This window comes from Pezoporus wallicus, unplaced genomic scaffold (assembly GCF_028554395.1).
Source record: "Pezoporus wallicus isolate ANWC-B61680 ecotype Strahan unplaced genomic scaffold, APGP_CSIRO_Pwel_v1 contig_5967, whole genome shotgun sequence".
Classification (NCBI taxonomy): Eukaryota; Metazoa; Chordata; class Aves; order Psittaciformes; family Psittacidae; genus Pezoporus; species Pezoporus wallicus.
The window spans coordinates 2,385,458-2,411,280 of record NW_026639377.1 but is presented as its reverse complement, the minus strand read 5'-3'; the positions used below and the strand labels follow the sequence as shown (position 1 = coordinate 2,411,280).

The window sequence follows — 25,823 nt, the reverse complement described above, 5'->3', positions numbered from 1 at the left end:
GAAAGCTTTACCCATCAAGATCGGGCCCAGGCCTTGCAAAGCTCTCCAGTGAGAGCAGACGGGTTGATAATTAATTTTTACCTTGGAAAGAAACGGTCTTGCCAGCTTCTTGTTCCGCTGAAGAGAGGCAGCATAAAATAATGAGATGCGAGTGTGGCTGGCATGCCTGTGGTATATCTTTCTGATAGACTGTGGGAGACTGCAGGGGAAAATGAGTCTTGGTTATCATACTGAAGGTGCTGATTTGTTGTCTATTAATTATTAACTAGGCTTTTGAGTGCCTGCTGCAATTTGAAGAGCCAGCACAGGAAATACACTAGGTATTTAAAACAGTGTAGGTACTTGCTAAATAGCTGCTGTGCCATTAGAAATAGTCTTAGCTTTTGAGAGTGTTTTAAAAACTGGAAGGGCACACACTAAAGTTGGCACCCAAGATTCTGCACCGGTGTAAATCGAAGCCTGTGGAGCTACAGTGATCTATACTTGTTGAGCCTTAGGTATTCAGGCTGGAATAAAAAGCTTTAATAGAGCAGAGGAGTAACTATGATTTATGGGATTGACCATACTTGCTAGATGTGGTTTCTGTCCTCACCCTCTAGATGCTTGTGGCAGAGATTTCACTGGCTTTAATGGGGTCAAGATTTGTCTTCCCGGACATAGTGTGTCCTTTCCGTTGAGCAAGTTTTAGTGCTTACTCGACCTCCCTTCATATTAGGAGGTTTTAACTGATCCTGATATATCAGTGTATTCTGTTCTTGGCAGGCATTTCTGAATGAAAGCGTTAGAAGAAATAATAAGTCCTTCAGTTTCTCTTCTAAAACAGTATTTTTTTAATGCCTTTTTTTCTTCTCCCCAGAAAGACCACCCTCTGTATTTATGTATGTGTTTGTGTCTGTAGTTTGCCTTTGCACTGCAAGAGTTGCTGTAGGTTGGAAATAGATAGGTTGATAAGTTCTCTCCTGGTAATCAGAGGCAGGTACACTGAAGGAAAGCAGTCACCTGGTAAATGTTGGCTGTTTCTTCAGTAAACCTTGACTGCATGCAAGTGGTTTGGGACCAGAAGAGGTGGCTGGCTGTTTCTGATGCCAGTGCTTATTTCAAAAGGGGAAGGTGTTGTCCAAAGTGTCAGTTGTGGTCCTTCAGTGCCTGAGCCTCTAGGGCTGGTGAAGTCAAAGGTAGTACTAAAAGCTTGATGATGTTGCTGATTATCTGGCAAGTTTTTTACCCCTGGAAAAGTTTATCTGGGTTCATATTATCTAATTTAAATTTTCTACAATAAGGTACGTATACCCACATCCTTATGAAAGCACTGTGTATGTACTCACCTAGGTATATTGGCAGTCTTGGAGCTTCAGTTCTGCCAGATGCCTCTAGATCTTTATTTTCCTTGTAGAGTAAGGTTGCTAGAGAGCTTCTAAAGCTACTACTAAGGCTTTCTACTCTGTCCCTTGTGTAGTAGAATCCTCTGCATTAGCACAACACAATGTTCCAACAAGTTTTAATTCTTGAGTAAAGGAAGGGAGAAAGTGCTGTGATACAGATGGCTGATGAGTAGAATACTTAACTTGCTCATTCTGCACACCTCAGTAATTTCTTAGACCCCTTCAAAGAGAATTACAAATGAATCAATTTAGGCCTGAACATGAGGTCCACTCTGTGGAAATTAGTCTGGGAATGCTTTACAGGTAACGCTGTTGCTCAATGGAAGTCAGTAGGACTTTTACCACTGACTTCAGCTGTGCCAGGATTTTCCTGGAGCCTGTTGCCGATACTAAAGATGTTATATAAAAATTTCATTAAGGAAGTACTTGCATCCTGCATGAGACATTTGACCTATGTGTCAGGCACAGATCTGATGTCACACATATTGCTATGTTGAGAGAGATACCGCGGTCAGGCTGGCCTCTTCCTATCTCTAGAAAAAGGTCTGTTTAATGAACTTGGTGCACCGTAACAATCAAGTTGCCCTGAGCTTTTGAACATAGCAACTTCAAACTACTTGGGAGCATGAATCCCCTCAGGTCCCTGCTAGCTAAGGGAGTGTCAAGGCTGTGTATAAGCCATTTTAAGGTTTAGATTTGTGCTTCTGTAGATGAGGAGGTAAAGGAATGTTTGCTATTTGTAGGTAGGCTTTGTCACATTTCACTGGCACCATCTGTGCTGAAATACAGAGGTGCGCTTCCCAAGCAATACACCACAGTTCTGGGAGTCACCTGGGGCTCTTGGATTACAGGGTGGCATCTTTTGCCCTGTTGCCATATCTTCTCCAGGGTCATTTGGCCCAGTTGGGAAGACAGATTACGTTTGGCCTATGAGCTGTGGGGCCTGGTCTGTTAGTCACAGCAAGCTAAGAGATGCGAGAGAAATTTTTCTTCCTCACGTCTCCCTGGAAATAGTGCTGCCAATAATAGGTGAATGCTGCAAATCTCTTTCATCTTTTTGCCTAGGTGGTTACGCTTTTACTTATTTATTATTCTTTAGCCTCATGAAGGTACTGAATTAGTGGTACAATTTTAGGATGTTTCAACTTTTGTGTAGTAAAATCCGGGGAAAGGGAATAGTTTCATTAAAAGAGTTGGAGAAGAAAATCTTCTCTTTCCTGCAGCAGAGTTACTATCTTATAAGTAATTACTGTATACAGTGTGTGTGAATGTAAAGGTACTATAGATGTCTGCACTGCACTAGGTATTCTTCTCCATTCTTTTCATTACCTGATTTGAAATAAAAATTGATCTAACACTCTCCCTCCCTTCCTTCCCTCTCTCTCGCCCTCTGTCTGCCTTCAACAGCTGTAGGATTTGGAATGGATCCTGACTTACAAATTGATATCATCACAGAACTGGATCTTGTGAATACAACCCTTGGGGTAACACAAGTGTCAGGACTACACAATGCCAGCAAGGCATTTTTATTCCAAGGTAAGACAAACATCCTCAATTCTCTTATCTAAGTTCTGTCTGCATGAGCTCATAAGAGCTTTGATGCCTAGACTGATTCCCTGTAATGGAGGTCTGACTTAACTGTTGCTTTCTTTTACTTTTATATTTTTTATTTCAAAATAGCCCTTATTACTTCCCTGAAATACCTGTGGCATTTATTTTTAGTGTGCTCTCAGGTAGCTGCGGTTAGAGATCTTTAGAGAACTGTTTTTGTGTAGGATTTTAGCACTCCCAGTATTTATTTCTAACTAGGTAAGTCAAAGCGGTTCTAAGGCATGGATTTGGTGTATGTGTTTTTTCTCTGTGATTGTACATATGCAGAGACACAGACAGCTGGAGCTGTGTAGCTACAAGAAAACATTTAATGTGTTGAAACTGATTAGTAACATGTAGCAGGACTTTCATCAACTTGCTGCAAACTGTTAAAGTGGCAAAATAGAGCAGGATTGCATTTAACTGCCCACACTGAGTATCAGGTATGGAATAAGTCACTTAGAGTTGTGGTGGGTTTCATGCAATATTCTAAGATAATGCTTGTGAGGTGTTCTAAAATGGTGGTGTTTTTATTTTTAGTGAGTGAAATTTGCGATGAATTTCAATTACTTGAATTTTTGATGAATTAACAAGTTTTACCATGGACTTAATCTGTAAAATGCAGATTGCTGTGCTTTACTCTGTGTTGCAGTGTGTGTGTTAGTGTCTCATTTTTTTGCTGTCTGTCCTCTGTAGCCATTTTTAGAGGCAGACAATTATGATCTCATTTAGCTTTTGTTCTGGATCTGCAGTGCTAACTGACTTCATTGCAAGTTGTAAAAGAAGCTGATCTATAATCTTAGCTCATTCTTTACCTGGCCAAGGCCAGTTTAGGAGCCAGAACACAGAGAATTCTAGAGACCTCAGATTTGTTAGTCGTATTACCAATCTTTTATGGTACGAGGCATAATTTTCCATGATTCCCAGATTAATTTCCATAAGACATTAATCTAAAGTTATCAATTGTTTGTGGTTTTTTTTTTTTTTTTTTCCCCAATACCCTGACTCCAAGTTTGTGTATTATGGACAAACAGTATTAAAATACAGTTATTCCTCTAAGGACTGCAGTGGCTGAACAGATTCAAAACATTTTAGTATCTCCAATTGCTATTCTATGCAGTTAATTGTAGTCATGCTGGTGAACTGTCATGGTAAGTTTTCACACATTGGTAGTCAGAGCTCAAGGGGAGATGACTGAGAAGTGTTTTTTAGGACACCGATTGAAACTGTTGATACTGAAAATAGCTTTGAAAGCCTAATGGGGAAGATGTTCTTTTTGCCTTGGAGAATCCCACCTGTAGTTTAGAGAAACTTAGAGAAAACTGGTGTAAAAAAAGGTAGGGCTTGTAAAATTAACATGAGCAGAAAACATGGAAGACATGTTCATGGGAAGCAATGAATAAAAATTCACTGTACTAAGTGAATAAATTCAAAGGCTGTAATTAGGTAAATAAAGTTTTTTTTAGCTACCAGAACATAAATTCTTTTTGCTAATGTACACATTTTGTAATGTATCCTTGTGCTTGGGTAACACCCCTGGTATAAACCTTGGAAGACAGCTCAGGAAAATTTTTCTCTTCAGTTAAGCCCTTGGGCTGGGAGAAGACTGAAGACCTTTGGTCTGTTACTCCATCCTGGGAGAGGTCTGCGAGGGGTCTTTTGCTGCTGCCACCAGATGGGACGGAAGTCTGAGGCAGCCCCACTGGCTGCTTCCCTTCTTGTTAGTATCTGTTACTTGTTAAATGTCAGCAGTATGTTGGCAGTTGTATGCGTTGCCTTTTACTAAGAGGTGACTTACTTTAGAACTACCGTTTGGTTGTGTTCCAGGTCTTTTGCAGTAAAAGTCATGCAGAACTCAGGGCAATGTATGGATAACTGCTATGGCTAAGTTAGAATCTTTTCCTACAGGGATTGGTAAAAAACCCCAGCACACATGACATCTCCTGTGGAGAGACAAGACTGGAAGTTAGTGCTTATTTTCAAAATCACTGTATCCGCTTGGACCAGCTCTTCCAGTCTCCAAGATGTCATCCTTTGAGCAAAGCTTTGCTTTAGTTCTTACTGTTTGGGAGTAGCTAGTGCATGCTGTGCCTTGCTGTGTCATGCTGCTCAGGTGTTGCTTTTGGGGCTCTGGGCAGGGAAGGACCTGCTTCACCTGGCAGGCTGATTGCTGAGCACGGAGCCACAAAAAAAGACCTCTTCACTCGTAGGCTCTTGCTAGTTGAGGGAATTAGAAGAATTTGTGAGTATATTCTTTAGTGTGTGCAGTTTTCCTAGGGTCAGTTTTGCCTGCTGCCTTTGGTGGTGGCCTTACAGCAATGTAACAGAGCTTTGAGCTTACAAAAGGTTCCCCGGGGATCATTTTCTGTCTTGTAAGATGTATTTCCTGAAATGGCTTTGCTATAGCAGTTCAAACTGAGAGTTTCTTTGTGTGTCCCTGGAAGTCTGCATCTTTGAGGCAGAGAAATGGTAATTTTTCCCTACCCCAGATGGCTGTGTGCACAGTTGTAGTGAAAATATGGATTGTTCTCCTAAGTGAGACTCTTGTTCTGTGAATTAAACTCTTTGAAACAGACAGCTTTATGAGTTTTTGGGCATTCCTTTGGTAGCATTTAGCGGCAAAAAAAAGAAATGAAGAAGCAGGGAATGATGGTTAGACATGCACAAAGGAAAGAGAAACTTGTTTTTAGTTAGCTTCTGGATCATTGATACTATCAATTATTACAGTAAGTAACATACCGTTTGTATGAAGTTTCTGGGGAGTGATGCCATGATTTGATTTATCCTAGAGCAAATGTAGGACTCTTTGCCCTGGAGAGTTACCACTTCCAGTCCAAGGCAACCTCAGTGAAGCCAGTGGAGTATTCTGATTTTCTAATAATATTGGTAGTAGCAGCTGAAACTCGGATTTCTGTGTGAAGCAGCTTCACAGGCAAAGGAACAAATTCAGCTCTGTTGCAAACTATGTGACAGCATGATAGAACTGAAGTGGCAGTTGAGAGATGTGGGTTGCCTTTGAGCAAGCAAACTTGTTCCTAATTCAGAAAGTGTAGAAACCTATAATTAAGTATAGTTATCTGAATGGTGCTGTTGGGCCTGGACTTTGATTATTAGAGTATTTCAGCTGGAATTTTGATTGATCAGTTCCATTATTTGTGTGTTTCAGTTCCATTCTCTGTGAAATGGGGATGAGGGAATCAAAAAAGCAGTGTAAGAGCTGACAGTGAATTAAATGAAGTATAGATATCTAATTCATAATGGCAGTTCTGCAAACAGTCTGACTCTTGTGGTGTCTGAACCTTGTGGTGTCTTGATTATTTGTTTTTTATTTATTTGTACAATCAAGAGTGGGGAAAAAAGCCCTGGTGTTGGGGTGGTTGTTCTAGCACAAAAGGGCCGAAGGAAGGTGAGTGGAGATTCTTGAGTAGAGTGCTCTTGAGGAACAGGGTAAACAAGAACCAAGTATCTGACCCCACATCTCCTTAGCTTCATGCAGGGGTCCAGAGAATTCTAAGAAGCAGTCCTGGGGGTGGGAGGAAAATCTACTTCAAAGAAAAATATTAATTGTCCATCTAATGCATTACAATAACATCTTAGAAACACTGAGTGAAAAACATCTGTAAATAGTATCTTACGAACATGACAAAATGATACTGAAATTCCTAGAACAGGATTATAACGAAACCCTGAGCCATAGCCCCATGATGGAGCTCAGTCCTGCTGTATGTTTTAGCTAGCAGGAAAGCTGGGCTTGTTTTGACCCTGTAGGTGGAAACCTCAGCAGGATCTTGAGTTTGGTGGCAGAGAAAGACTCTCATTATAAGGAAGGAGGAGGTGACTAACTTGTTGTCCTGTTTCTAGGTAGACTGAGCCCAATTTTTAGCCTAGCTGTTAAATTATGTGATTACCTTAACCAGTCTGACTTTTGTTCTGTGCTCAGTTCTCGCTGGCAAAGTCAAATTTTATTCCTTTTACAACCTGTCAGCTATGCCTATTTTTTTAATTCCTCTTTTCTCAACATCTATTTTTGAGCTAACAGAGGCTTAAAGCCTTTACTTATAAAGCAGTCTCCCCAAGAAGTTTATTAAGGCTTTGCTGTTCCCTTTCTTAGCAATCTGGCAGTATTTTTCAACTAAGTCTTTAAATTAGGAATGATCTTTGTACTACATAGGCTATGTAAAGCACTAAGTAAAATAAACCACCAAGTGCAGTTCAAAGTCTAGCTATATGTAGTCCTTTCGTCCTTGACTGTTTCTTTACGTGTATTAAACCACTGGATTTATAAGAGAAAGACCTGGCCTGCAGCTCCTGCAGCACAGAGTTCAGTTGTTCTCCTTCTTCCACTTTGTACCGGGAACTGCTGAGTTCTTTTCTGTTCAATCATAGCTCCAACTGGAAAGGTGAAAGAATAACAAGCATCTTAAAGCACAGAGAAAGGCAATTCTTTTGTTAGAGAAGAGTGAATCTTGTCGAGTTCCTGAAATAAAAGAGCCGTCCTCCTTCAGGCCAGAAGAGAGAGCAAAGCTGCAGTACCAAGAGGGGGTAGAGGTGCCTCCCAGCAGGCTCACTTGAGCTTCCAGATGCAGTACAACCTGCTCTATCAGTGTTTCTTCTCAGTGTGTTATAGAGCCTAATTTTTTGTTTTAGACATCTTCCTCCTGACTTGCTAATTCCGTGCTTGGAGAGTAGAGGTCTTCCCTGATCCTGCTCTAGGATTCAGAGTCCTTAAAGGCAGCTTTTGTGGTGCCAAAGTGGAAGGGGTTTGATTGCTGGCCAGCTTTGGTGTGCTTTGAGATTGGTGGATAAGGAGAGCTGCAAAAGTTGGCCTGGCCAGCAGGAGTGGGCACATACCCTTTATATCAGGAGTACAGTTGCTGGGGTACACTTGTTATGCCCTGGCCATGTGTGTGGGGCAGTACCTCAGCACTGAAGTGCACTCTGTAAATTCAAAGGCCAGGTGAGTAGGCAGCTGCCTTCCTCCTCCATGTGTGGACATCTCACCTGAGCCTCAGTTAGCTGTGTGCTGTGGCTGAGGTTTTATGGCATCATAGAATCCTAGAATGGTTGAGGTTGGAAGGGACCTTGTCTCCTTGCCGTGGTAAGCACACATTGCCTTGTGCTTCAGTTATTTTTATTTTCCTGGGGTGGAAGGCAGGGAGGTCTGCAGCAAGGGGGAGAGATAAACTTCAGCTTTGGAGTTGGGAGGGGAAGGAAAGGAACATCTGTTTCTTCATTTTACCAGGTACTTCTCACCACCTGCATGGGCTCTTCGGAGGCGGGGAGAGGGGCCAGCACTGCCCTGAGGTGGGGCGGCCAGAACCGGTTGTGTCCGGATAGGGCAACTCCCACCTCTCCTCACAGAGGCACCGGCGCCTCACCACATGGTTTGGGTCTATCTCCATGGGAATTCTACCAGCTCTTTGAACTTGTGTGCTTTCTTGAGCTTCGTTTGTTTAAAGGGAAGAGTGAGCTTTGTTCCCTGTTTCTTCTTGTGCAGGTCTGCACTAGTTTCCACAGGGGCATGGTGGGTTTTACCCTGTTGATGTCTGTGGAGCACCTGTCCCGGGTTCGTGGGACCACAGGAGGGAAAGGCAGCTGCCATCACATCAAAAGCCTTTATATGCAAAAATAGCACCTGTAAGCAAAAAAATAGCATCTGTAAGCAAAATAGCATGTACATCTGAGTTGAGGGTCACCTCTCACCCTGATCATAGAATCATAGAATAGTTAGGGTTGGAAAGGACCTTAAGATCATCCAGTTCCAACCCCCCTGCCATGGGCAGGGACACCTCACACTAAATCATGTCACCCAAGGCGCTGTCCAACCTGGCGCTGGACACTGCCAGGGAAGGAGCATTCACAGCGTCCCTGGGCAACCCATCTGGTAACATTGCAGGTGTTGCTTACTCAGTGCTAAATGTTGCTGTTTCCCTTCTTCAGATGCGATCTCACTTCTGAGATTCTCCTCCCATCATCAGAACTGATGGTTTACTCAAAGCTGATCCACTTTTGCGGCTTGCAAAGGCAACACCTTTTGTGTCATTGAAGGCAATGATGCGCACCTCTGCTTGCCCTTGGTGGTGGCTCATGACCTGTGGCTGTGTGGAGATGGTGGGGACCAAACCAGTGTTGAGTCTTTCCCTATGATGGGGGTTTTTGGGGTGATGAGAAATACGGCTCATCCCGTGGCTTGAGAGAGCAGGATCCTTGCTGGCCTTCCGCACTCATCCCCTGGGGTGTTCCCCTGCTTTTACAGCCTCCAGCATGGCCCTTAGGAGCTATGGAGGCTGCTTGCCATCCTAGAGAGGTGTGAGTCCCCCAGCGCTTTCAGCCCTTTGTCAAAGCTGCTCTGTAAAGCACCACTGAAATAGGAGTTACAATAAGATGCGAAAAGCTGGGCTGGCTGCACCCAAGAGGACAGAGGAAAGTGTGCTTTATCATGGAGTCATAGACTAGTTAAGATTGGAAAAGACCTTAGATCATCTAGGTTCAACTCCCCTGCCATGGCAGCTCTGGTTTCTGAGCTTGTGCCCATCAGCAGGTCATAGGTCTTGCTCTCTTTCTGGGATCTCAAGTGCTTCTCCTGCTTTCCCCACTTCCTTCCCAGGGCTTTGTGGAATCTGGAAAGGAGAGAGAAATAAAGCTGGAAATGTAGGGGCAAGGACTGGGCAGGTGAAGTGCCGGTAAAGAACTGAAAGTTGCGAAGTGGTAGTGCTGTAACGTATCTGTGAATGTAATGCTGTAATGTAGTATCTGTGATGTGTGCTGATACTTAACAAGTAGTTTTGGAGGATACAACATGCATAGTATGGGTGTTTTAATAGTGATTTAGAACCTCTTAGTGATTTAGAATTTGAATTTTGCTGTGCATTCGTTGTTCACTTGCAAAGTTGAGATACTAATGCCCTTTCCTCTAACAACAGTGGTGTGAAAAGAATTCATTAATATTTGTTGAGGTCTTGGATACTGTGCTGGAATAATTACCATAGTCATGGTCTGTTCTGTCTTCAGAGAAGGATTTGAATACAGTAGATATACTGTTCAAGGTAAGCCTTGAACGATAAAAATAAAACAAAACTTCAGATCCTTATTTGTTAAGTAAATAGGTTTTGCTCTTTGTTCTTTACTTTTTGCCCTGAGACAGGGACCCTCTGGAAAGTGGATTCGTGATCCTGTATTAAGAATGGTGTTGGAATGCACATCCTGCAGGGTTGAGCAAGGTTTGCTTGTGAGACTTGAACTCGAACCCTAACATTAGTCTAACCTAGCATTTATATCTTTTTTTAAACATAGCTAATGTTTTAATGTGTTTTGTAATTTTTTTTCCAATTAAATCATTAGGCTAAATATTTTTTTTTCTTTTTCCTTTGCAAAAATGACAGTTTTCAGAACAGAGAAATTATGTGGAGTTGGAATACAATGAGCTGGGAGGGGATGAATGAGATGAATCAACTTCGATGGAGGGAATTAAAGATCACTTGAGACATAATTATTGAACAATGCTTTCAGGCTTTCATGATACATAGACTACTGCTAACTTTGTCAGTTCCCAGAAGTAGTTCTTAAAATACACTTATATACCCATCCAGTGTTGGCTGTTTGCACTCTTGCTTAATGTTTGAATTATGTTAGAAATCTGTCTAGGAGTAACATTTAGTGAGATAAAGGTATAACTTGTAAATCCTTGCAGTTTCTTGGTCCATATCCTCTTGTTTCAAACACGCCTACCCCCCAGGCAAGTAAGTGCCGGCTAAAATAGAAACCTAGTCACATTAAACGACAGTGACCAATTTCTACTTTTCCCATGCTGAATGTTGTCATGCTGCCTTCTGTTACTTGACATTTTTTGGGTTTCCTGTCATGTCTGTAATGATTATGAAAGAATTCTGAGCACATGTTGCCTCTGTCCTTGGCAGTTATTTTTGCTTTACTGGGAGACAATAATTGTGCTACTTGTCTATCTTCATTGCCAGGGTGATAAGTAAAGAGGGGAAGTGGGATAAGCACTTCAGTATTTCTGTAGTATGCTAAAAGCCTTGAATGCTTCTGGCAACCTGTTGATGAAGTCCTGTAATGAAGATAAGCTGAAAGAAAACAAAAGGTCTCTGCTCTTCAGTGGGCAGAGAGGTGAATGCAGAAATTAGTTTCTGACACTGCTAGTAAGTGCAGCATTGCACACTGCCTGAGCATCTAGGTGCTTACAATGAAAGTAAATCAGTTTAGATAAAAGTAAGAATAACAGTTTGAATTTCTTGTCATTTCACCAGAACAGAAATACAACAAAAAATGTCTTTTTCATAGAATCACAGACTGGTTTGGGTTGGAAGAGAGCTTAAAGCTCATCTAGTTCCACCCCCCTGCCACAGACAGGGACACCTTCCAGTAGACCAGATTACTCCAAGCCCTGTCCAAGCTGGTCTTGAATGCTGCCAAGTTTTTGGCAAACTTATACTCTGAAGTCTTATTGTACTCCACGCAATCAGGTTTGATCAGCTACGTATTTAGTAAATGGATATTAAACAGGAGAAAGTATATAGTTCTAGTTAGACAGGTGCAGGTGCTACTCGGAGCCCTGAGGGGCTGAGGTGAAGTAGATATGGTACCTGAGCTGTGGCAAACAGCGGTGAGTACCCCTCAGTGGAGTATCCAGGCCAAGTTCAAGGCAAGTCCTTGCACCTGATATTTCAGTTCCGAGTCGTTGGAAAGATGTTGGGGTAAAAGAGAGCAGAGTTGGAGTGTTACTTGGCACTGCTGAGTTAAACTCGAAATGCAGAGGGAGGGAAAATCAACGCTGAAGAATTGAGTTCTTGCAGTGAAACAAGGTGGCCCATTATGTTTGTTTTTGATCCCAATTGGTTTACCAATCTTACCATTTGGTAAGAATATTTACCCTCATCCTACTTGATTATATTACTTCGAAGCAGAGTTGCATTTTCTGCCTGAAAGGAAATGGTGTTATTTGAAATTACTGTCACACAAATTTAAACACATACAATGATGTGGTGGGGTTTTGTTTTAAGATTTTTTACCTTTGCAAATACACAAAGGCAGATATAATCAGACCTAATGCAAGAAGCAGGCATGGCCCATTTCCTGTGGTGAAAAATCCTGTTGTCTTCAACTACCTATCAAGAATAAAAATTAGATGCTACTCAAGGCCTCAACCTACTTCTTCTATGCCATATTCTAGATTAATCTTCCCACCTGCAGTGTGGCTGTATAAATGACATGAAAGGGGCAATTTTTCCTCTTAATTTTTCATTTTTTGCCATGTAAATGGTGTGAAGTAATCATGTTACCCTGTGCTGGTTTATGGCATTATGGCCTTGCCTTTTGTGGCCTATTCAATAATACATTATGCAGAACAGATCTATTTCTTTATTTTTTATTTTTTATTTTTAATAGAGCAGACAAAAAATTGGTTTTGGCACCTGAGGTCCACTAAAGCATTCAACTAAATCCTTAATTATATAGGTTACCTGCCTGCTAAAGAGCAAAGTTGGTTCTCTAGTTCTGACAACAGGGATCTGTCAATCACTGTTTTGGGGCAGTAGATACTGTAGCTGAGCACTGATGTTTTGGCTTTTGAAAAACTTCTCAGTACAGTCGTTCTGTCCCCTACTGTCCCTCCTTGTGTGACAACATTTCTTACATAGTTAAAGCTTAGTTTCCAACTGATCCTTTATGCTATAAATAGGAAATAAATAGTTAAGAATCACTGCAGCTGCACGTGTTATTTTCCTGAGTCCATCCTCCCCTTGGACACACGGGTGACTTCTCCCTCCAAAGCTGTGAGTTTTCCATTTGGCATCAGTGGGAACAGACATCTCCTATAGCAAACAAGTTGGTGTTGTAAAGCTTAGTTCTGTGTCATGTCCCCCCCCTTCTTTTATTTTTCTTTTTTTTCTTATATTTTGTTTTCCCTTTTTTTAAGTCTTTTGTAAGCTGGAAGGTAGCAAAGATGCTCTGAGAGCACAACACGTGTAAAACTGGGTTTTGGAGGTTAAATACTCATTGCTTTTATAGTATCATAGAATCATACAATGGTTTGGTTTTGAAGGGACCTCAAGATCATCTTGTTCCAACCCCCTGCCATCACCCTAGACTATGTCACCCACCCAACCCCATAGCCTCACCCTAGACTATGTCACCCAAGGCTCTTGTCCAACTTGGCCTTGAACACTGCCAAGGGTACAGCATTTACCACTTCTCTGGGCAACCTGCTCCAGTGCCTCACCACCCTCACAGGGAGGAACTTCTCCCTTATATCTAACCTGAACTTCCCTTGTTTAAGTTTTAACCCATCACCCCTTGTCCTATTGCTGCAGTCCCTGATGAAGAGTCCCTCTCCAGCAACCTTGTAGGCCTCCTATGTAAGGCTGCTATGATGAAAGTCTATCTACAGATGGCATGTAGACCTGCCTGGCTCCTCTCTCTCCACTTCGTCTCATTGTGCATAACAGTGGTGAAATTTTAAAGCCTATTATTGGGGACTGGGGAAATTAACAAAGCCAAGATGTGTGGGAGGAGATTGAGGCTTGTGTGTGTGTCATGATTTTACTTGGGCTGTGGAGGGCTGTACGGATGTTCATCATTCTGTTTGGAAAATGAAGCAGCACAGCCTTAAAACATGATATTTGTCAAATAATTTGGTAAACGCCAATGATTTGGAAAGCCCATGTACTGCACTTTATCTCAAGCATCCTTGTAAGAAATCTACTGACAAGTTGTGGTAGGAGGATTCTGTCAGTATTGAGTCCAGTAAGCTTACAAGGGAAATGATGGAAGTTGTTTCAGTTTACTGCATCACAGTTAGTTATGAAGCCAGAACAAAATCAAGTTTTTTTTATTCTTTTCTGTGATAGGGTTGTGGACACATTTGAAAGTCATGTCCTCTATGTTAGCCTTTTGTTCTCTGATGTTGGCTGTGCTTTTAACGGTTCTTGATGTCTTGTGAGTACCAGGTTTCAGCTGGGATATTCTGCCTTTCTAGCTTTATGCCATCCTAATTATTTCAAAATGTAGTCATTAACAAAAAAAGAGTAAACATTATTGCTGGTGTTCTTGCTAACACAAGAAAGGCAAAAAATGGGGAACACATGTGGCAGTGCCATTTACATAAAAGCTTATTTTCAGAAACAAAGGCTTATGGAGCAAAAGGGATCTCTCAGTACCCTGAGCACGTTTGCTGTTACGGATGAACCCACAGCAATGGATGCTATCAAAGTTGTCATACTTTATTCATGAGTTCTGGTATGCTTGTGTGAAGTAAGAAAAGCAATGCTCCAAATCATAATTATGGTGTAAAAAGAGAAAACAGTTATTATTGTGACATTTTCTGAAAATTCTTATATCTCTCAAATAATTCATATAAAACTTGCAGAGAATGACTAAGTGTGTTTGCTGTAGTTATGATTCTTTGTTGAGGGTGTTGTGGAACACTTCACAGACATAATTTATACATATTTTGGGAGAATATATAAATGTGTGCTTATGTGTGTTCCAAGAAACAAAGGCAACTAGAATCTTGAATACAAACATAAAGAGGCTGACAGCGGAAATTATAGTTCAGTAGAGAAGGGCTTTGACAAATATATTATGCTCATGCTATTATCATGCAGTTAATAAATAAAACAGACACCCAGGATTTAATTGGCTTCAGCAGTAACATGGAAGTGATTTTTCTGAGGGAAGGGAAACAGAAGAGAGAATTAGTTCACAAAACATATTTGTTTAATATTTGTACAAATCGCATATAGAAAATAAAGAAAAACCGTAAGGTTTTAGTTATGACTGAGTTCAGTGGTTTAAAAGTAATTAAATAACTATTAAGTATGTCAAGTCGTTGGGAGTTTCTGAACCAAGCAAGCACTTCAGCATATGCTTCCTGTGAACTTTATGGATAATTTCGTTGCAGGTAGTTGGATTATTCATGTGCTAAAAGGCTTTACTGGACTGGAAATTAAAACCTTTGTGTAGGTGTAGCCAGGTCTGTTAGCTACCCAGTGCCATCAGTAGCATTAGGCATTGCAACCTCTCTCTGCAAGTAAAGAAGCTGAGTTGGGGGTTTCTGCTTTCCTGGGAGTTCCCTCTTAATGACCTGTTTAAAACTAGTATTTTGATTTACATGTTTAAGAATGCAGGTTCTCACCAGGGAGACAAATTCTGATTTCTGTGTGGCCTTGATGAAAGTAGACTGGGGTTTTCGTCAGAGTTAAAGTAATATAGGTATTAGCTTCTCTCCTGCTTTTTGTTGAGTCTATCTGTCATATTCATGTTAAACTTAGGAATCCTAAAGCACTTCAGAAGTACTTGATATTAGGATTTAGTTTTAATTCTGTTGCCATAAAATATGAATGAGCAGCATCTGTTATTACCTGCAAGAACGAAGAGTGCTGAGCGAGAAATCAGATATATTACATATTGCTTAAAAATACAAATGAATCAATCTCTCTGCATGCTGTTGAAAAAAACATTAATTTTGTTTCTAGTTTACAAACACACTATGCGATATAGTGGGAGGAAATAAGTTCAAACTCCAATTAGTAGTTATTTGCAAAACTTTTAGATCTGACTTTTAATTCTAGATGGTGCTCACCTTCTGGTATCATCGTAAGTTTCTTTTAAACAAATGCGTGTAAAGAACATCTTTTGTCAAGTTCAGTATATGTTATCATTTTCTAAAAGTTTTAATTTTTGGAGTGTGTGACTTTGAGCATACCTGAAAATGTTTTGTAGAAAGGAGGAAAAAAATTGCTTGGCTTGCTTTTGCATGAAGCCAGAACAGAAACTGGTTTTGGTGGCTCATTATTTTGTGCAACATTAGTGTTCAGTATACTCTTAAATAGATCCCTGAAGTGGACAGTACTCCTGTAAAATGAGCAGCATATCAGTAATGATTCTTAGCATTTATTGCTTTTCCCAACATTGCATATGTTGAACATGCCAGTGTTGCTAGTGTGGTTCATGCTCTTTCTGTTCAAATGTTGTTGTTATTTTTCCAAATAGCATCTTTATGATCACAGTGATGGGATACCTTATCTGATGTAGATGAACAGTGGAAAAGATGTTATCATCAGTGATGCCTGAATTAATTCACTTACAACACGTGTAATTTGATTAACTCACATGATTTAAGAGCAGATGATGTGTTTTTACTGCTAGCATAAATTCTGGAGCATTTCTACCAAGCATTTAATTTAAGGGAGCAACCACTTGTAAATAATCTTGATTTCAGCATGAGTCCCTTGAGGAAACAACAGAGCTTGCCTGAGGAGGAGCTTGAGCCTGTGCCTGAGCTCAGTTAAAAGTGGCTGCCTTGAGTAAAAGGGTATGTAGACTTGGCAAGGTGATCACCATTGCTCTCAGCAGGAAACTTGTTGCAAGGCCATTTGGCTTACTCCAGTGTTCTGATTTTGCTCCATAATGGCCAAATATTTTTAAGGCAGCACCAGTCGCTGCACAGTGTGTGTGCCCAGGCCTGCTGCTCATCCTGCTGCTGGAGGGATGACTCCAGTGCTTGCTTTGTCGTTCTGTCCATCTGGGAGAAGAGAAAGAAGAAGATATGGAGACCCACATGAGGTGAAAGAGGGGCAGCTTCTCAACATAGGCTTTGCTACAGCATTCTGCCTCTGTGCTTTCTCTGTCACCTAGGGCACCTTTTGCTAGCTGGGGCTTGAGAATCATAGGTGACTGCCTTCTCTCTTGGCACATATTCATTTCCACTATTGTGCAGTGTCTGCTCCTCTGTTTGTTCCAGAGTACTAGATTTCTATGATTCAGTTTAAAATGCTGGTAAAGCAAATGAAGGACTTTAGAGTCTCTGACAGCTACTTAATTAACACGAGTGTGGTCATTCCAGCTAGTGCTTGAGTCAGGCCACTTTTCAAGAAGTGAAGAGTCTGACATTAAGCCACTAAATCAACTAAATTATTGGTTGGGGAGAAACTTGATTTGCTAAGTATGCTCCGATTTCTGAAGTCAGTAGCTCAAGATTCTGCTGTCCCTGCCATCTGGAGTTTTAGGACTGGGTTTGCAATTGCTTCCTGAAAGGAATGAGATCTATGTATATAATTCTAAATGCTGGATTAATATTGTTAGGAGAGACCTAACAATAAACTGGTATTGTAAACTGGTTTGCAAACATGTATATCAAATCGACAGTACACTTATTGCCAGGGTGGTTTTGCATCATGCAAAAGGAGAATTTACATTGAGTTATACCATTTTTCTACCTCCTCTAGCAGAACTGCTTTTGCTGTATAGTCATGGGAACTCACCTTTCATATTCACCGTGGTAATTGCTCTATCCTTTAATGAAAACCCATTAAACTGAAACAATAATTAAAATGAGACATCATCTCTGTAGGAGGTTTGCATATTAAAATCACCAAGCATTTTACTGCAGATGGATCTTATTCTTGAGAAACAGTGTCTGAAGCAACATGTAAAGTATGATTTATAATGAATAATCATAATTTAGAAAGCTGTGCTGTTGAACGTGGTATCACACTGTTTGTCACTGACTCTGAGTGGAGCTAGAAAGGCAAAAGCATTTACAATGTCTTTTCATACTGTTGAGAATACCTAGAAGCAGAGCAGTGCTTGTGAGGAAACGTCATGCCCTCTTTGATCCTTGCTGCTTAGCATGGTTTTAAGAGAAAGGTGAGAGCTTTTCAATTCATTCTGGGTTGTTGGTGGGTAGAAGAAGTGCTGGTCTTCTCTGTTCCAGTGCCGAGGTGCCTGGAGAGCATCATGGTACCTGCTCAGCACCCTAATGTAATCTTGCTTTTATTTTCCCTTGGCAGTCATAGAATCCCAGAGTCCTAGAATCGTTTGGGTTGGAAGGGACCTTAAAGCTCATCCAGTTCCAACCCCCTGCCTCAGGCAGGGACACCTTCCACTAGACCAGGTTGCTCCAAGCCCTCTCCAACCTGGCCTTGAACACTGCCAGCGATGGGGCAGCCACAGCTTCTCTGGGCAACCTGTGCCAGTGCCTCAGCACCCTCACAGGGAAGAACTTCTGCCTAAGATCTCATCTCAGTCTGCCCTCTGTCAGGTTAAAGCCATTCCCCTTGTCCTGTCCCTACAGGCCCTTGTCTATTTGTTACTTGTATGTACTGAGGAATGTTTCTTGAGGAGCAGGAAGAAGTGGGTATCTATCACCAGTAGTGTTTTGGGTTTTTTTGTTTTCTTTTTTTTTTTTTTTTTGTTTTCATTTGATCAGTTCTTCAAAAGGTGATGGGAGCCAATATGCAGAAAAGAGTCTGTGTGCTGTATCCCACTTGGCTTTCATGGAGCACCTGGTTTTAGTGAGCAAGAAGGGTTTTTTCTGATGCTGTTTGTGTGTTTTCATCCTGAGCAGCTGTTAGCAACTGTCTATACTGAGAGTTGCTAGTTTTGGATCTTCCTTCTGCTCTTGGTTCAATTTTTTGAAAGCTGGTGACTTAAAAAAGATGGGGCATGACTGGAGTTTTTGATTTTTTTTTTTTAAATTTTTTTTTTAAATAGAGACTTCAGTTTTATTGGATTTTGCCCATAGCAGTGTAAAAGCCAATATGCTGCAATATTTAATTCTTTAGATGCTGTAGCTGAAATGCAGATTCTATGTTGTTGCAGGGTGAATTTCTATTTGGTTGTCCAGAGTGACTGTGCAGAGGTTCTCCTGAAAGTGGGGGGAAACAGATAGCTTTGAAATGATTGAAGGGACCAATAAAGCAATGCATTCTGCAGGGTGTTGTCTACCAAAGTAAGGGGTGTAAAAGGAAAGGGTATTCAAGCAGGCTGGTGAATGAGGAAACATTCTTTACTGTGAGGGTGGTGAGGCACTGGCACAGGTTGCCCAAAGAAGTGGTAAATGCTCCATTCCTGGCAGTGTTCATAGCCAGGACAGAGCCTTGGGTGACATGGTCTAGTGTGAGGCATCCCAGCTCATGACAGGGGGTTGGAAATATAGGATCTTAAGGTCCTTTCCAACCTAAACCATTCTATGATTCTATATCTGTTGCTTTAGAAAACATGAGTTAATTTAGAACTGAATTTTAGTATTTTTCGTCTCCTGGAAGTGTCTGTTCTTGGTGGATCAAGGACTGGTTGGAAGGAAGAAGGCAGAGAGTTGTGGTCAGTGGGGCAGAATCTAGGTGGAGGTCTGTGACTAGTGGAGTCCCTCAGGGGTCGGTGCTGGGACCAGTGCTGTTTAATATTTTCATCAGCGCCCTGGATGAGGGAACTGAATGTACCCTCAGCAAGTTTGCTGATGATACTAAACTGGGAGGAGTGGCTGATACACCAGAGGGCTGTGTTGCCATTCAGCGAGACCTGGACAGGCTGGAGAGTTGGGCGGAGAGGAACTTGATGAAATTCAACAAGGGCAAGTGTAGAGTCTTGCATCTGGGGAAGAACAACCCCATGTACCAGTACAGGTTGGGGGCTGAGCTGCTGGACAGTAGTGAAGGGGAAAGGGACCTGGGGGTCCTGGTGGATAGGAGGATGACCATGAGCCAGCAATGTGCCCTTGTGGCCAAGAAGGCCAATGGCATCCTAGGGTGCATTAGAAAGGGTGTGGTTAGTAGGTCAAGAGAGGTTCTCCTCCCCCTCTACTCTGCCTTGGTGAGGCCGCATTTGGAATATTGTGTCCCGTTCTGGGCCCCACAGTTCAAGAAGGACAGGGAATTGCTTGAAAGAGTCCAGCACAGAGCTACAAAGATGATTAAGGGAATGGAACATCTCTCTTATGAGGAGAGGCTGAGGGAGCAGGGACTCTTTAGCTTGGAGAAGAGGAGACTGAGGGGTGACCTCATCAATGATTACAAATATGTAAAGGGTGAGTGTCAGGATAATGGAGCTAGGTTTTTTTTAGTGATGTCCAGTGATAGGACAAGGGGCAATGGGTGTAAGCTGGAGCATAGGCGGTTCCATGTGAACATCAGGAAAAATTTCTTTACTGTGAGAGTGACAGATCACTGGAACAGGTTGCCCAGGGGGGTTGTGGAGTCTCCTACGTTGGAGATATTCAAGGCCCGCCTGGACAAGTTCCTGTGTGATGTACCCTAGGTTACCCTCCTCTTGCAGGAGGGTTGGACTAGATGATCTTCTGAGGTCCCTTCCAACCCTTAGGATTCTGTGATTCTGTGATTCTGTTAAAGAAAAATGATTTCCCAGATGGATTGGGACTCAACTTGTAGGAGCTGGTCCACATTTTTCATCGCTTAAAACTCCAGCCCAAATGGTCATGTGCTTGCCATTGTATCATGGATTAACAGCATCATCCAAGTAAGTCTGGCAAGAACTTTGTTTTGCTGAAAGTAGAAAGTTGCCTTACTTGATGCTCTGAGATCATTTGTATCTGTTGTACTTTCAAATAACTGTGTATGCTTGCTTTTTTTGCTGCTTAATTTTGGAAATGTTCTGGTATGTTTAACCCTGCTCATCCAGATAGTATTTCAAATTAAGAATATATAATCACATAGAAGGGCATGTGAAGCTTGTATCTGTGTTTGTCAATTTATTTTGCTGAGATTGCATTATCATTCAAGCATGAAGTAATGTTTCACTGAATCTTACTGTATAAACCTATATTGGTCTATGTTACATAGGAAATACAGCATTTCATTACAAGCAGACAGTTATTTTTATAGAGAGCATAAAAAGTATTTTCCCTTTTAGGCACCTGTGGTGAGGGGGTGTATGTATTCTTAATTTTTCTTTTTCTTTTTTTTTTTAAGTGTAAAAAATCAACCTGAGAATAGAAATCTCTTATTCTAAATGGGTTGTGTTCCCAGTTCATTTGTATGGTACTTTCTGCAGAAATGGAGGAAAATACAAGCAGATGACATACGCAGTGATCACATGGTATGAAGAGGGGCACTGCCAGAGGGGGCAGGAGTTGGAGTGATGCAGTATGTTCTCATGCCCTCAACAAGGCCTCATGCAGTTTCTGCCCAGCATTCCGGCCCTTGGTTGCAAGCCAAGGGCTGTGCTTGGCACTCCAGAAGGCTGACCTGAAATGCCAGGTCATGTGTGCTCTGGAGCCTTGGTGGGCTCCTCAGCTTATGCGCCTATTCGCAGGTCGTCAGGTCACCTTTGCCATCTCACCATGGAATTGCTGGGAAAGCCCCCTTTCTGTAGTTACTGAGGCTCAGTTATCACAAACAGCCTTTCTGTAGGGAATTCTGAACCTGCTAGTATGATTTTGAGTTGTCTACCAGTACTGGGTGTTCCTAGGTACTGGTAGTCAGTAGAGCTACTCCAATTAAATAGCACCATACTTAGGAGTGTGTTAGTTTTTAAAAGTTATATAACTTTGTCGTGGTTTAAACCCAGTCAGGTAACTTGTTCACTCACTCCCAGTGAGTGGTGCCGAGCTGACAACAATCAAGGTCCGTGTCCGTCTCCCCCCCCCGTGCACCGGGGCTCTCCCCTTCCCCGCTCCCGGAGGAACGGGGAGGAGGATCGAGAGAGTGCAACTCCTACGGGTTGAGACAAGAACAGTCCAGCAACAAATCACCACCGCTACTATCAGCTAAAACAATGATAAGGGAAAATAACAAGGGAAGAGAATACGATACCACCGGCCAAGAAAGCGAGTTCCACCCAGAAGCCCCTGTCCTTCCGGGTAACTCCCAGTTACCCCCCACCCCGGGCATGACGTGCTGTGGTATGGAATACCTCCCTGGCTAGCCCAGGTCAGGCGCCCCGTCTCTGCTTCCTCACAGCCTCCCCTCCTCCCTGGCAGAGCATGAGCCTCACAGAGTCCTTGGTCAGGGTAAACATCACTTAGCAACAACCGAAAACATCGGCTTCACCAACACTATTCTCAAACTAGAAGTCAAAACACAGCACTGCACCAGTTAACACAAAGGAAAAAACATGACTGCTACTGCTGAACCCAGGACAAACTTCCTTTGTAAAAATAATACTGGCATATTGCTGCAAAGCAGTATGTAAATACTGTTAATTTTGTAGTAGTTTGAGCCCAAGATTCTGGAATGTCGGAACTTTGGATCTTACTGATTTTAATCAATAGAGAATGAATAGAAGGTGTTGCATGTGGTTTTGATATATTCATGAGTATGAAGAACATATGGTATAGTACAGGATTTCAAAGGATGTTTCTCACTACAGTAGTCAGTCCATTGATTATTCATTCATGGTTCTGACCAAGGAGATCTACATTTTTTTTTAAGATTTGGTGGATAGATGGCAGGATGTGGCTTTGTATCTGGGTCCTCCTACAATGAGAAAATGTTGGACTTTGCAAGGCTTGACTGAAGTTTTATCATACATGTTCCATTGACAGCACTGCCTGTCATTTCATATGAAAGAAGCTTTGAAGGCTTTGATAAGTCATAGAATCATAGAATCATGGAATGGTTTGGGTTGGAAGGGACCTTAAAGCTCATCCTCATGGTATAAAGTTCCAAGCCCCTGCCACAGCCAGGGACTCCTTCCACTAGACCAAGTTGCTCCAAGCCCCATCCAACCTGTCTTAGACACTGCCAGGGATGGGGCAGCCACAGCTTCTCTGGGCAACCTGTGCCAGGGCCTCACCACCATCACAGGGAAGAATTTTGTTTTCTCATTTTTCATTTCTGGCAATAGTGACACCTTTAAGAAAATAAATATAAAATTTGGTAAGATACAAAGGTTCTTAATCTTCAAAACAAGAATAATTATCTTCAAAGGTCAGCTGTTGGATGTTTTATCTCTTGAGTCTTACTCCTACCTTGGAACTTAGTACCAGTGGATTGTCTGCCTGTATAGATAGCAAACTGGATATCGGAGAATTTGCTGGTGTATCATCTCCCTCATCAGTTTTTTTTTTTTTTTTTAAAGAAACTACATAGTATTTATGGCCAGTAATAGCACCTGCCAGGTGAAGAGAATGATACAGATAATGAAATCTTCTGGATAAAGACAAAATCTGGTTTTCTGTGCTGAAGGGTTTATTCCTCCATTCCCCTTCCTGGTGGCAGTGGAAATTATTTCTGTTCTTTGAAGCTTTATCCTCTGCTATGCTCAAAGTGGCATTGGACACACAAATAGTTCAATGCCGTAATGTGGGCATTATGTTTGTTTATCAGGTGAATTTGAGCCTCTAGCAAAGGTTTTTAAATGAATCCTAGTGATTTTTGATATCAAATTTGCAGTTATTTTCAGAGGTGAGCTTTTCACAGTGCAAGTGTGTTATGGATTCTGAGTGTAGGCTCATTTGGATGGCTTTAAGCTGCACAGGAAAAAAATGAGACACCAATTACAAAACATTCTTGAATACTTTTGCCTTAGAGTTTGGTTTTAGTCCATGGGATTCCTCCAGCAGTCGCATTTTTGAGTTTCAGGATGTTTTTTAAGCCAGTCTCTCCTCTCTCCGTCTTCAAAGCCTCATTTAATGACACAATGTCCTTTTTTGTTTGTTTGTTTTTTGTTGTTGTTTTCCTGCAGTGAAATTCTGAATGGTAAATCTCATGACTCCTTTAGATGTTACAGCATTCATGCTGGGCTGGATTCTTTGGATTCAGTAGAGTTACATGGTTTTCTACCAGCTGAGAATTTGTGCCAGTATTTCTGGCTTCAAAGTAAACCTTTTGGAAGGAAGCACACTGGGCTTCTAATTGGTTGTGACATCCAGGATCCGCAAGTGGCACAGGTCTTGCAAATATGTGACAAATGCCCAGCATGAGAGATATGGCAAGGGGTGGGAAGGTGAAATGTTGTGATTTCTCCCTTTTGTCATTAATCATCTTTTATAGCAATGGGGTATTGTGAATAAAAGCATGCCATAAAAATGAATGTGGTGGGAGGTTGCCATTTGAATCTTAGAAGATCAAATACAAGAAGGCTTGCTGCTGCTTGGACATCAGCAGGATTAGGGAGACTGAATTATTTCTGGATCTGCCTGGTCAGACTGTAGTTTAATAAATATTGTAGGAACTGTCATGCTTTGTTTAAACTGAGAAATCCCTGAAATTGTGATTGAAAGTGGATTGCAACTGTGTTGTATTTATTTCTTGGGTATAAGCACAGCCATATGGCTTTAGTAGCAATAATACATCTCTGCCTTGCACAGTCAAGGACAGGTTTCCTCTGATGCACGATGGAGAGGTGGTAACAGTCAGTGGTGAAAACTGAAACTGGGGCTTGGTGAATGGTGCTGGGAGAGGCAGTGCCTGAGATTTCTCTGAATTCAGTAGCCCATTTATCTGACTGCAGCACACCTTATTTACAGCAACTTAATCTGCTCGCAGCAGGCACAAAGGGCTCAACATCCTGTTAAAAATCCTGTCAGAAAATCAGGTGGTGACCAGTTGTGACAAGTGGTCAGGCTGAGAGAGATGGCATTTTGTTTTTTTCCATGGATCAAATGTAGTGGTGCAGTATGGTAGATGAAAAATACTGATGGGGAAATGAAAAATATAATCTGAATCCTTCTGGCTTAGCATTTTTATTGGACTGTTTCCTTCTTCCTTAGATGTAGAAAGAGAAATCCATACACCACCCCATGTGAGTGAGAAGTTAATTCAGCTCTTCTGGAATAAAAGCGAGTTCACGTTTTTGGCCACTCTGCAACAGAAGGCATCAACTTCTGGAGTTCTACTGTCCATCCGAGAGTTAGAGCACAGGTAAAAATTGCTTCTCTTCTGTAGCAGTAGCAACATAAAAGACACTGAGTGCCCACTGGTCCATTTTGACGTGTTGAAATGGTAGATGTAAAATCTGGCTTAAAAGTTAAAACCTTTCTTCATAGTCTGTCATTTGCTGTTTTTTTCCTAGTTTTTTTTTTTTTTTTTTTTTTTTTTTGTAGTGTTGTTTGTTTGGCTGTTTTGTTTTTTTTTTTTTTTTTCCCTTTCGTCATAGGAGGAATGCATTATTTCTGTAGCCTGGTCTTTTAGATGGGAAGATCAAAGCCAATGTAGTATGGACGCAATATACTTTGGAAGTTGTAAGCCTTGTAATGCCATTTCCCTTAGTGGTTTATCATCTGTGCTTTGAGTTTGCTTTTTCATACAAGTTAAACTGATATGTTTCCTGTTTCGCTGTGTTTTATAATATTTAGAATGAAATCTCAGAATCAACCAGGTTGGAAAAGACCTTTAAGGTCATCAGATCCAGCCTTTCCCTCAGAACTGCCAAAGCCACCAGTAGACCATGTCACTAAGGGCCTCGTCTACACGGTGTTTGAGCACTTCCAGGGATGATGACTCCACCATTTTCCTGGGCAGCCTGTTCCAATGCCCTGTCACTCTCTCGGGAAAGAAATTATTCGTAATGTTCAGTCTAAACCTCCCCCCACGCAGCTTGAGGCCATTTACTCTTGTCCTGTCACTTGTTCCTTGGGAGAAGAGACTGAAACCACCTCACTACAGCCTCCTTTCAGATAGTTGTAGAGAGTGACAAGGTCTCCATGAGCCTTCTCTTCTCCAGGACCCTCAGCTGTTCCTCATCACACTTGTGTTCCAGGCCCTTCACCAGCTTCGTTGCTCTTCTCTGGACCCACTCCAGCACATCAATATCTCTCTTGTAGTGAAAAAAAATATTTATAAATAATGTTTTCTTTTTTTGAGATGCAGCAATTAAGCTGCTTATGCTTCTGTATGTCTCTGCTTGTAGCTTTGTGAATGCTTTCTTCATAATTTTTTAGGGCTCAAAGAACTTTGTACCTCATCTGACTTCCTGTTGTAGTACAAGTAACAGGATGTTCTTTGGTTGCTCGCATTTCAAACATAATGCCAGTCATTCTGCGGCATTTCTTTTAGGAAAAAAAAAAAAAAGAAGAGAAAAAGAATCCTATTGGTAGTTAATTTTGTTTATCATGTACATGATACACAACTTTTAGTCTCCTTTCTTTCCTCTTGT

The 25,823-nt window shown here is 41.6% G+C and overlaps 1 protein-coding gene across 3 annotated transcripts in view; it reads left to right on the top strand.

Moving 5' to 3' along the window:
* NELL1 (neural EGFL like 1) overlaps positions 1–25,823 on the top strand; it is a 294,641-nt gene that overhangs the window by 1,502 nt on the left and 267,316 nt on the right. For all 3 annotated transcript variants that reach the window (XM_057414377.1, XM_057414376.1, XM_057414375.1), the window contains exons 2-3: positions 2,790–2,918; positions 24,439–24,589. In XM_057414377.1, the coding sequence (XP_057270360.1) occupies positions 2,790–2,918; positions 24,439–24,589 (280 nt within the window). The remainder of the gene's footprint in view (positions 1–2,789; positions 2,919–24,438; positions 24,590–25,823) is intronic.